At 36.8% G+C, this 12,588-nt stretch overlaps 1 protein-coding gene across 4 annotated transcripts; it reads left to right on the top strand.

Moving 5' to 3' along the window:
• The first annotated feature begins 1,163 nt into the window (after positions 1 to 1,163).
• Positions 1,164 to 5,858, top strand: LOC116256206 (chaperone protein dnaJ 6-like). Of its 4 annotated transcripts, none has more exons than XM_031632493.2 (9): positions 1,164 to 1,271; positions 2,291 to 2,426; positions 4,021 to 4,119; positions 4,203 to 4,304; positions 4,388 to 4,447; positions 4,527 to 4,633; positions 4,729 to 4,811; positions 5,074 to 5,164; positions 5,273 to 5,858. In XM_031632493.2, exons 2-9 carry the CDS (start codon positions 2,310 to 2,312, stop codon positions 5,481 to 5,483), a joined length of 870 nt encoding a protein of 289 aa, XP_031488353.1. In that variant the 5' UTR covers positions 1,164 to 1,271; positions 2,291 to 2,309; the 3' UTR covers positions 5,484 to 5,858. The 4 variants fall into 4 exon arrangements, with proteins under 4 accessions (XP_031488353.1, XP_031488350.1, XP_031488352.1 ...); XM_031632490.2 differs by lacking the exon at positions 1,164 to 1,271 and adding an exon at positions 1,278 to 1,444; XM_031632492.2 differs by lacking the exon at positions 1,164 to 1,271 and adding an exon at positions 1,278 to 1,444 and having other exon boundaries at positions 2,283 to 2,426.
• Positions 5,859 to 12,588: the final 6,730 nt, after the last annotated feature.

Raw genomic sequence — 12,588 nt, 5'->3', positions numbered from 1 at the left:
TTGTAATAGTAGCTTGTAACATAACTTCATTATCAATCATAATCCCAATGTTGAGCAATTTGATGAAGATGATCCACAATCTAGTGACAATGTTTTTACCATCATAAATGAATCTGAGGTTGTGACACAGGCAACTCAAAGTAGAATGAATAAGTTTTTGTGCACTGCTATAACAACCCAAACATTTACGATTATCAATGCAGTACCTCTCGTGTATCGATATAGGGGTGCATGTTATAGGTCCTTTGATACTTGCGAGGCAGCATGCTACCATTTTAATGGGTATTTGAATATGAAGGAATCTGTACGTAAAACCTCAATATTTGGTATGAGGACTATACTTCATGTTTTGGTTTGTGACATTTCTAAACGGCTTTTTGATTGTTATGGATAAGTGTACTAACCTGCCTCCCAATCTGGTCAACGGATTAGTAATTACGGATACTTATAATCTCTATCTTTTCATTGCAATGTTTGATTATGCTAAGGCTATCAATTATCTCTTGTTTTACACTTCATTCACTACAAAGTTATAATATGCTAAGGCTAATGGTTGATTTTTTTGTTCAAGCACTTTCCTTGTTAGACATTCTCAATTTGTGAAAGGTAACAGTCTTTTTTTGTCCATGCTGCATTCAAATGGAGATGGGCATTACCATAGACAAATATCTATGCAATTTACACGGCTAAAAAAATCTTATCCATGGATAAACGTCCGTAGACAGACATCCATAAGTAAAAATCTATGGATGTTAATCTATGGATCTTCGTCTTCTCAATTCAAACGCCTTCTTATTGTTGACGGCCTCCTTTTTTTTTTTTGGCTGATGCTATGAATCTTGTACATAGTGCTTCTTTGTAGACATTTTTTTTTTAAAATAAAGGTTGAAAGCTTATCTCCCATTAGACTTTTATTAGAAGTTTTCCAAAGCTGAAAAAAAAAAGAGAAAAACTTTACATGTGATAATGATTACATGCTTCACAATCAGTTTACATAGTTTTTATATTTAATTTATTTATATACTTTATAAGTTATATTAATTAATAGAAGCCCAATATTATGAATGAATCTACTTTCTAATTCCTAGTTAGTCCGCCAAACGAAACTAGATTCTTCGTTCATAATTTATTGGAGCAGCTACATGTTCGAGCCCATGGGCGGATGTGGTCGGTTCGTGAGGATCTCATTACGGGCAGCGTGGCGTGAACGCAGGTTGGCGGGAAAAAGGAAGCGCCCTTTCCATCGAAAAGAAGACGAATTCGATCGGACGGTTGACTTCAGATCTGCTCTTCCTCTCATCTCCAACTCTCGTTTGCTTATTGCCTTTCCTTTTTCAAACAAAGGGCAAGAACTCGACCTCCTACCCTGCACGCCATCGTCAATTGTTTCTGAAGAATTTCGGCGGTTTCTATCTAATTCATCTGCCTTTTCCGGCGATCTCGCGTGCGTTCTCCTCGTTTTCCGCTTTTCCTTTATCGAGATCTTTCTTGCAGTATGCAAGCAACCGGAGCGAATGATGGAACTTTCCATCGGACTCTCTTCGCCTGTCTGGGTGGTCGTCTTGGATCGTCGAGGTTGTCGACTAAGGTCTTCTCACTTTGCGGGGAGAGACGGATTTGTAGTGTTGTCTCATAAAGAATGGTTCTGATTTCACTTTAGAAATGGGAAGGAAGGGGTTCTGGTGTTCTTGGAAGATGGACATGATCGTCTTTCTTCTTCTGGTTCTGATGATTTTCGGCCTTCCATTTTCTTTTTTCTTGTCCGTTGGAGCGTCGGGATTGTTCTTCTCGCATTCACGCTCCGCTCGAGAAGAATTGCATTTTGCTTTTCTCATCGTTTCGTTATTTGTGATGAATGCTACTGGCATCTGTCCTTGACGTGTGTTCTTCTTGTGAGTTGGATTTAGTCTGCCCTATGACAGTGTCTGTTTTCTTTCTCTTCTGGTTTTTGTTCACCCCATCTTTGTTGGGGATTGCGTATGTGAAGCGTCAATGCGATTGCTGCGTCGTTCTATCTATTGCTGCTTCTATTGTGTTCCGGAGGATTTCTGAGAAGATTTTTAACGCATTTAGCGGGATATAAAACACGCTTTATGCATTTGATAATGTCCGTAAGACTGATGTCAATGGAGATGAATATGCCTTCTAAATAGGAATCTCCTAGTTCCCCACTAAGGTCTTAGCCGTCTTAAAGAATAGCTATATATCGTTCTCCCTAATGTTTTTCCCTCTTTTTCATTTTATGCGCTCTTTTGTATGTTCCTCTGATTCTTTCGTGTTAGTATTGTAGTTTCGTCTCATATTTCGACATGGCCAAAAAGAAGAGGTCGAAGGCTCGTGAGGAGGAGATGGAGGATGAGGTCGAGCAGGAACCAAGCGCCAGTCCTGCCCCTGATAAGGCTGGAACTGCAAAAAGCTTATATGATGTAAGTATTCAAATGTTTACAACTAGGAAAAGTTTGTTTTGATATTTGACATGCTCCATCGGATGCTCAATACTGTAGAAACTCCTTTCCTGGTCCTTGGCCTTCAGCATATTATCGGTTGCGCTATTGCTTGTTACCCAATTGTAGTTCGTCCAGGTTGCTTATATGCGGTACCTTTACTTAATGTTCCTCCATTTGGCTCGAGGCATCTATTGCTTGAACATGATCTTGTCAATCTGATGCAATTTTTTCTGCTTTTCTCTTCACTTATGTTTTTCTTTTCTCCATCTTAAGAACTGGAAATTTCCTTTGAGAACTTTCGTTAAGAATATCTTAATTACATTTTACTCATCTTAGCATCCAATATTACACATGGTACTGACTGCAGCTATTAGACAGAAACCTAGTCATACGGGATTCTGGATAAAATGCCTGAGATTATGCTGATAACTGCATGTTGTACCTTTAAGCATACTAAGGACAATGTTAATCTTACCGTGGCAATGAAGATGAGAAAAAAAAAGTCAGGTAGTTTGATCTACACCAGGAAGCATGTAGCGTTTGTATTCTGAGGGTGTTGTGATTTCAACTGGACCCTTGTTTTGCTATTAACAACACAAGTTTTGAAACAAAGCACTTGTTTTGAGAATATCACAATGTTAACCATGAATCGGGATTATGTTAAAGGTGTCTGCTGGTTTATGCTGATTCTATGCTCAGATCAAATTTCCAGGGAAAACTATTGAAGATATAATAAAGGGGTATAAACTATAAAGACCAAACATCATGACTATATATTTCTGAACTTATTGTTCTTCTAAAGAGGAAACACGAACTTGTCTTTGACATTGGTTTAAGCTTTTTCTTGTAAGTTTTGTTTGCTAAGGGTTTGTAGGAAAACATTGTTAAAAATTTAAATATTAAAGAGGAGCCTCCATTTTACTGTCAGGAAAAAGCCATGTACTGATAGATTTTCCTTCCTAAAGTCACTTGACTTATAGTGTCCACACATGCTCTTATTCAGTAGTAAGCGTGCCATTCTGTGGTGTAAAAAATTCTGGATGACCTAAAGATCATTCTTGCAAGACCAATATTAGTTTATTTACAACATTCTGTTGATTTTGCTTTGGTGCAACAGCAATTTTACCTTGATTGTAGAAATTTACAAGGATTTCCAATTCAGAGAGTTTGGATATGTAGAATTAAAATATGGAATTTTGTAGCCTTGACTATTTTCATTGGATTGATTATATGACGGTTTTTTCTTGGTGTATCTCTAATAGACTGGTATGAAAGTTCACACCCTTTATGGTGATATTATTTTTCTCTTCTAAAAGTGAAATTGCTGACTTTGGATCCAATGTGATGGCAGGAGTGTGATGGTTCCCTCTTTGAATCATGTTAATTCTTTTGTGGCTAACTTTAGTTTTCTCAACTTTCAATTTTATAATCTCAATAAAAAATTCCATAAGCATGTTTGAAGTTGCATTTAGGTTAAGAATGTCTGGTCTACTTTAGTTTTGAACGTGGTATTCTTCCTTTTTCTCTTTTAAATATAGTGACAATGTGATATTGATTGTCTTTTGTATATTAGATTCTAGGTGTTGAAAAAACTGCATCACAGCAAGAGATTAAGAAGGCATATTATAAGTTGGCATTGCGTCTTCATCCTGACAAAAATCCTGGAGATGAGGTAAGCATGATATTCTCTAGCGAACCATTTTGTTTCTAAATCCTGTTTCTCATTTTTTTCTGTATGCATGCGTTTCTGTGCAGGATGCCAAAGAAAAATTTCAGCTCTTACAGAAGGTAATATCTATTCTTGGTGATACTGAAAAAAGAGCAGTCTATGATCAGACTGGTTGCACCGATGATGATGTGAGTAGCATCTTTTGATCTTTCTTTCTCATATATCCAATAATCTTTGAGTATATGGATTTTATATTTGTCTTGGATGTCAGGCTTTTACTGGGGATGTGGCGGAAAGCTTGCATGAGTATTTCAGGTCAATGTACAAAAAGGTATGTTTAAATGCTAAAGGAATCGACTTCTTTGTTGTACTCTACACCTGCTGCCAAAATGTCTGTCTTCGTGTTTTAGGTTACAGAAGATGATATTATTGAGTTTGAAGCTGCCTACAGAGGATCAGATTCAGAGAAAAAAGATCTGAAAGGTTTATACCAGAAATTCAAGGGCAACATGCAAAAGTAAATATATGTTTCAATGGTTGTTATAGAATAATTTCAGATTTTGGAAGTTGAGCGTCTCCTGAAGTAAATATGGTTTTGGTTGTTTCTCCTAGGGTTTTCTACTACATGATATGTTCAGATGAAAAGCTGGATTCACACCGTTTCATGGACATAATTGATGAAGCTGTAGCTGCAGGTTTGGTATTTGCTATTCTACTATTGCTTTATATTGATTTTGTTCTCTGCTTTTCTGCATTTTACAGAACAAGTGTCTGAGTGATCTCCACTTTTTATATCTAGTGCACAGGGACTATTGTTTTCTGAGTTTTCTTCTTTTTTTTGTAAAACAAACTTTGGTTTTATTTGGTTACTCTTGGTTTTTTTAGAAAATCGTTCCATAGTTCTTGGGGCTCGATTACCTGCAATTTTGTTTATTAATAATCCTCTTGGTTTGACAGGAGAACTGAAGGATTCAAAGAAATACAAGCAATGGGCTGCAGAAGTCTCACAAAGAAAGCCCCCAACAGATCCACTGAAAAAGCGTGGGACGTGAGTTTTCATTGCTGAACAATCCTCTGAACAGACTCAAATCAGGGGAAGCCTTGGGAAATATGAGTTCTTTTGTCTTTACTGAAATTCACACTTTTTTGTTGACAGATCAAAGAAAGATGCAGATGATCTGTTTGCCATCATATCTCGACGCCGGGAAGGCAGGAAAGAGCGTTTTGACTCCATGTGTTCATCCTTTATAGCAAAATACTCTAATGGAAAGGCTGACCTTGACCCTGAACCAACTGAAGAAGAATTTGAAGCTGCTAGAAGAAAGGTGGAGATGGGTAAACAGCAGGGAAAGCGAAAGAGAAAGTGAAATTGCTCGGTGTGCTTGTGATAATTGAAGCCAACTCAGGAAGAGGAAATTTCTTGGAGGAACTGTGTGTTTTAAAACGTTTACGTTCTTTTTATGGGTAGAAGATTGACCTGCCCGCAAGGAACCATTTTTTTGCCCATCTGTTTGACATGGTCTCCTTTGGAAGTGTTTTGTCCTAATTTTGGGGAAAGGTGATTCAATTAGGTTTCCTTCAATTTTGTTTATTAACAACTTGCATTGCTGAAACCAGGCCTTTGGTCGTGTAAAGCTGGTCTTGATAAGGCAAATTATGGGCTAATTTGCCCCCCTATAACTGGACCCTACAGCATCTTCAGGAATCAAACGGTAGGCTAATTTTAAACTCAATCGTCTGAAGTGCGCTTGTCTCTTTCAGAGTTCATGTTTTGGATTATTCTTCTCCATAGCATAATCAATTTTAGTTTGTTAACAAAGGGAGTTGGTCCAAGTTTATGATGAAAGAATCATTAGAACTTGTTTCCACCATTTTTCTCATCCCGTTCTACTTCGTAAATCATGGAAAAATAATGAACTTGATGTAATCCCAAGCATGTGGTTACTTTCCTTCCCACATTCTTGGTTGGGTCGCAAATGTTTAATTGATTTTCACGTTAATTTCTACTTACAGGTTCCAACATCAAAAAGTAAATCAGGTTGCAGCAGAAAGAAACTAACGACTCGGCCAACAGTTACATGACCTAAGCGCCAAATACAAAAATATAACTCAAGCATGCAAGGATCTTATCAGATTTTTTAATTACAGATAAATTTGTGTTTCGCTGAGGAAAATGAAGCCCAGCGTAGAATTCTTCACGCTATCCAAATATAAAGCAATTTAATGCTTTCGCACGAGTCCTTTTTTCGGCCCTTGAATTGCTTATGACATCCACTTTTTTCGCTGAGAAAGCAAGTATTTCACCATATATTTTTGAGAGGCTGTTTATATATAAATGGGCAAAAGTTTGGGGCCAACCCACATATAAATAAAGAAATTTTATTAGACTGTGTGAGCAATTACTCATACATGTCCACATGTATCTGCGAATGACATATGATGTGGCTTATAAATATAACTTTCTCAACTAACATTTTGAATAAAGTCGAGTGAAAACTATTCACTAAATAGTAAAATTTGTAGAACAGCTTCTATTTAGAATGCGATATTTAAGACAGAAATTTGAAAAATAGTGCTTTATTATTTAATAAAAATGAATATGTTCTATTATTTGCTCGAGGAAAACAAAAATATAAGCCATAGAGCAATAAATTAAGCTCCACGAAAGCCTTGAATTCAACTTCTTCGGACGCCTCCCTGTTGTTCTCGCCAAACCTGAAGAAATAAATAGAGACATGTAGACAACGTCTCTCTATTATCACTTTCTTTGCCATTTTTTTTTCTTAACCCACTTTTCTAAACATATAACTATCAATCCCTGATAAACTGGGTTTAATGAGAATCATCTAAACCGTCGATTCTTAGCAAATCTGAAAGTAGATATTAAATTTAAAATAGAAATCAAATTGTTGTTTTCAAGGGACCAAAATACTCGTCTTCCTCCCTTCTTTTGAGGGGTATTTCAATCTCATGAAAAAATAGTTTAGCTTTTACATTTTTTATTTAATCTCTAGTATCTGATCTATTTATAATCAGGATTGACGGTCTATATAATTTCAATTACGTCTGGCATATAAGAGTTTTCTTATATATATATATATATATATATATATATATATATAGGGAGAGAGAGTGAGTGAGTGATTGGTAGAAACACGACACTTCAATTTTGATTTTTAAAATGCTTTTTTTTTTTTTTTGCAATCTAACCTCATTGATATGATCTTAAGAATGGGTTGATGCAAAACATATACTAAGTTGATCATTTGTTAGACTTTAATGGTGTTTTTATAATAAGAAAAAATGAACAGCCCCAATGACATGATAATAAAAAAATCAACATTTTTCATTAAAACAACTTGAATCAAAGCATGCTTTATATCAAATAGTCTTTATAAACGTATTAAGATGTCCATATTTTATTTAAAATAGTTTTTTCACAAAAAATCAATGGGTCTGCATTTTATCTCTCACCTAAGTCTCTGGTTTTATCAATCTCTCTCTCTCTCTCTCTCTCTCTCTCTCTATATATATATATATATATATATATATATATATATATATATATATATCCATTAAGTTACAAAAGGAGGCCTTTGGACAGCTGATGTTTGACATGTCATCAACCACTAGATATACGGGGAAGATTTTATATGGCACATTTTCTAAATTGAATCTACTTGCCTTCCTACAGGACTACCAACTCGAGCGGGCCAGATGATGCAAAGCCTACATAAATGGGTGTTGATCGGTACCTTGTAATCTTGAAGTATCTTTTCTCGCTTTATTTGTTTTCCGAAAACCATCCAATAGACAAGTACTATGCACATGAGTTGATATCTCATATCTTAAGGGGCCATGAGACAAGCAGCCCATGTGATCTCACTAGATACTTAGAACTACTTTGGAAGTCAGCAACCCTAGATTTCTTCTCTTCCTAGTCAACTGTCACCACAATCTCTCTCTCTCTCTCTCTCTCTCTCTCATGATCATCCTTCTTTTTTTTCTTGGGTATTTCTTAGCATATTTCATAACTTCTAACGATTTGCAAAGCAGTCCTTACATCTCAACCCCTCACACAAGGCTATTTTAATCATTTTTTGGAAAAAAAAAAAGAAAAAGAGGTATTTCAGTTAGGGATGTACAACGAGCTTGGTCAGTTTGAACTCGACTCAAGCCACATATAGCTTGGCTCAAGTTTGACTCAAGATTTATGATGTGAGTTTGAACTCAACTCATTTAACCAAGGCTGAACTCGAGCTCAAATTGTTTAAGATAATGTCCTTACCTTTTAGCATTGAGAAAATGTTGGATTTAAGATTGGAAGGGGAAGGTCTCATCATCGGTCCATAGTGTAAAATGTTCGGGATTTTAGACCAAGTCTAATCAAACGCACCTTAAAAGTTGAATATTAGCATATGAAGGTAGAATCATGGATATGAACGGGGAGCGTGCGACACTAATGCATTAGCAAAGGGATTTGAGGGCATTTTAGCCATTTCCAAAAAAAGAAATGGGCATTTTGAAATTTCAATTTTTTTTTATAAGGTGTTTTCCTTTGATAGGCCAGAGACCGCATCCACGTTAGCTTTGACATAGTGTGGCTGTGAAATTACCGAAATACCCTTGACCTTGAGAAAATAGATTCTTAAGAAGGCAAAAATGGGAGAAAAAAAATGCTTTTCATGTAAAATGACTAAAATAACATGAATACTCTTCTTCCCAAACAACACAACATTGAGGTCGTTTGGTTCACAGCAGATTTGTGATCTTAACTTGAATTTAAAATCCATGATAAACTGAGAATTTCTCAAACACATCTTTCTATGCAACTTTGGGCGAACAAACACAACCTTAAATGTAAGCAGACCTCAAATTCGAGACTGCATTTAAAAAGTATATATTGTAAGATCTTCCGTTTAAATAAATTGAAGATCTTAGTGGCATGAATTTTGGATCTTACATGTAAAAAAAAAAAAAAAAACATTATATTTGAAGTCGGATAAGAAGTGTTCAATTTAAATAGGCGATCATGAAACAAAAAGAAAAACAACACAAAAATTGTCAAAACAGTTTCATTGACTTTGAATTTAAGTAAAGAGTCTTTCCAAACCAGCAACAACGACACAAATCGAACATCGGAAGGCGTGCCGTTCATGCACCAAATACCACCCAACGTTCATGTCCCGTCCTCTTTATTTTTAGGCCGAAAGATGAAGCCCGCTGACTTCAGCTCTAAGTCTTTCAAGGCGGTCCACTTTTTGACTAAAAACAAGAACCAACTTCAAAGGCAGCCGCCGCACTTAATTGGTGGAAGAGTAACCGACGACGAACACCGGCCGCGGCGCCGGTGGGATTTCCACTTCTTCTTATCCTTATCTTTGTATTTCATGGTAGTTTCTCAAACCCATCGACAGGATTCAAAGTTTGATTACATTTCAACAACAAATATGAATCATTGTTTTAGTAAAACTACAAATATTTAAGTTCTTATATCAAGATATCTAAACATAAATCTCGAGTAAATACATCATAAACAATTTAATCTAATTTAGTTGAAGCAAGACGATCCATATGTTGTTGAGAAGTGATGCATGCTCTTGTGCATGTTGCCCAACTTTAGATATGAAAAGATATGCAGATCATAACAAATGAAAGTCAACAAGAAGTTAGGCACTCTTACGAAAACAAAAGTACATTATTTTTCTTTTAATTGAAGACACATCGGCAACACATTCCTTGCATATTGTAACAGTGTTAGGCTAGTTGACTCGGTTTAATTAACGATATTAAATAATTGACGCAATCTTGAACCTTATATATGCAATGTTTCTAAATTATATTTCCGGACAAATGATAAGGTTTGAAAAACTTTTATATGTGAGAGACGTGAGATCCAAATGCCAACAATTCAAATTTATATTATATAACAAATACGAACAACTAAGGTTTTTATATTCATTAAAAAAATACCAAAATTTTCAAAATTTTTAGGCAAATAAATTAATTATATTTGCTATAAATGGACGCCACCACCACCATAGTCCCCATCTCTCTCTCTCTCTCTCTCTCTCTCTCTCTCTGTGTGAATTTCCAGACGATCTACAAGACCCAGCAGTACGCAGAATCTGCAAATCTGCAACATGGAAGGAGGTGATGATATCAGTACAAGAGACCCATATAAGGGGCATGGCACCTTGGCTCTGGAACTCGGAGATTGCGGTGGCGGCTCCTCCTCCTCTTCCTCGTCCTCCTTCTCCTCCACAGGTAGCAGCCATGAACAAGCCGACTCGTCACCGGAAATTTCCCTTCTGGACGAGGAGCACTTCTTCAGAAGGCTGCTAACAAGAGAGGACGCTTCTTCCAGGCCGGGCCTCTCCTCCCGCATCTACTACAGAGCTGCCGGAAAGGTCCCCTTCGACTGGGAGGTCGCGCCGGGCAAGCCCAAGAACCCCTCGCAAGCCAGCAAGCTTCCGCCGCTGAGTCCCCCTCCGTCGGTTCACCACCGCGACTTCGTGTTCCCCCGTGGTCGCGAGCCGGAGAAGTCGAGGTTCTGGTTCCTCAACGCGTCTTCGAAAAGGAGTAACGGGTTACGTCGCGGAACTACCGCCGCTCCTGGCGGTAATAAAGGGCTTCCGTCGAGCACCGGTGGCCGCGACGAAGATTTTCCGGCGACGCAGAAGGAGTTCGTGTGGCCGGTATCCGGCGGGAACAGTTGCCTCCCTTTTCATTTCTCAAGCGTCCGTGGGAGACGTAGTGTGATAAATTAATTTAGAAGAAGGCTTTACCTTTCATATATTAAGAATTGCTGCTTGTTATATCAACAAGAGAAAAGAAAATTGCCATCCAAGTTCTAGTGAGAAATTGAAACTTCTCATTTTTCTTATATCTGGAACTTCTTATTTTTCTTATGTTTGTTGGACAAGAACAAGTTAAATGTTGAAGTTTCCTATAATGAAGGATTATTTGTGATCCCTTTTTAGAAACCATAATAGGGTGCGTTTGAGACCTGGTGGATATGCACCAGAAAAACTGGATATGCGTATGGATATCAATGAATCATATTTGAATCAAATGAACCTTTTACTGTATTCGATGTATCGAATGGAATGCAAATAAAAATAAAAGTTTATATCATATCCAAGTCCATTTTTTAAAATCCAAAACCTGGATCCAATTTGAATCCAGGGTGCATATATATATATATATATACTGCCTTTCTTTTTTATATCTGGGGGGCATCAAGTCTGTTTCTAAATGGAACATTTCAGGTCTCCTCCGTCCCTCTCTTCATGTGAACTCCTGTCTCCCTCTCCTCTCTCCTCCCTCCCTTTCTTCCAAAGATCCAATGTATAGAGGAGACCTAGCCTTTTTGTGCTTAATCAAGTTTTGGCACTAACTTCAACTCCTTTTCCTTTTTTTTGTTTAATTTGTTTTCAATTCATCTTTCCATGAGAGCAAGGGAGAGGATTGTGTGATATTGGCATCACAGTCTGGGTCCTTCTTTGGTCTTCATTGTAGCTAAAGATATCACGGGAAGAACAAAAATTCTGAATAGAAACTTGAAGATCGTGTGTTCCACTTGATCGAATCAATGAACAAGATGTCGTTGACTGATTGGTCCGGATTAGATCCGCTTACATTCCAATATCTTGCAGATCAGGATCCAAGTGTTTACTGATTGGTTTTTTTGGTTTGTGGCACAGTAGCCAGGATCTGACTTGGATTTGCTCCCAAATCAAATACAATGTTCTGTTCAAATTGTGATCCTTAAACTACCCAGACTCAAATCAGATCCAAATGATACCCTTTGCTGGATTTTGGTCTAGATCTGAACCTGACACTGCCATGTATATATTGTGTGTTAATCTCTATCCTTGGCTGTCTCCAAAACTCGATTCAGGGTCCTACTTGTCTCTATCTGAATCCATGGTCCAGTTTAGGAAACAGCTTGATCCAAATCCAGTCGGATCCAAGCCAAAATATTATATAATCCATAAACTCATAACTCAACCAAACCTTTAGTTTACCCTAAACTAAGATTTAATTTCAGAATTTCTATATTCAAAATTCACTAATTACCAGAACCATTATGCACAATCTAAAACCCATATTCAGACCCGCCAACCATTATGCATTCTTACACTTGATTTTCTCTTGTTGCCAACTCAAAAATGCAACCCACTATGGTTGATTGTTAGAATCCAAAATATCCTTAAATTAATCAGGAATATAAGATTTGTTATTATTATTATTATTATTTAAAAATACAGTTTCCTACTGTTACTTTAGGGTTCGGCAATGCTAAAATTAAAAAGTACATTATCAGTCTGCAACTCTTGAACTAAGCATTTATAACAATTAACAACTAGTTTTCATCTAAAAACCGATTCAAACAAAAAATAATTATTATTCGTCTCACCAAACTAAAACAGACATTTACAGGAAAATTTCAGTAGAAACCAATATAGA

The sequence above is a fragment of the Nymphaea colorata genome, chromosome 6 (assembly GCF_008831285.2).
Source record: "Nymphaea colorata isolate Beijing-Zhang1983 chromosome 6, ASM883128v2, whole genome shotgun sequence".
NCBI lineage: Eukaryota > Viridiplantae > Streptophyta > Magnoliopsida > Nymphaeales > Nymphaeaceae > Nymphaea > Nymphaea colorata.
The sequence above is the reverse complement of the archived record's forward strand: the minus strand, read 5'-3'. Positions and strand labels throughout refer to the sequence as shown.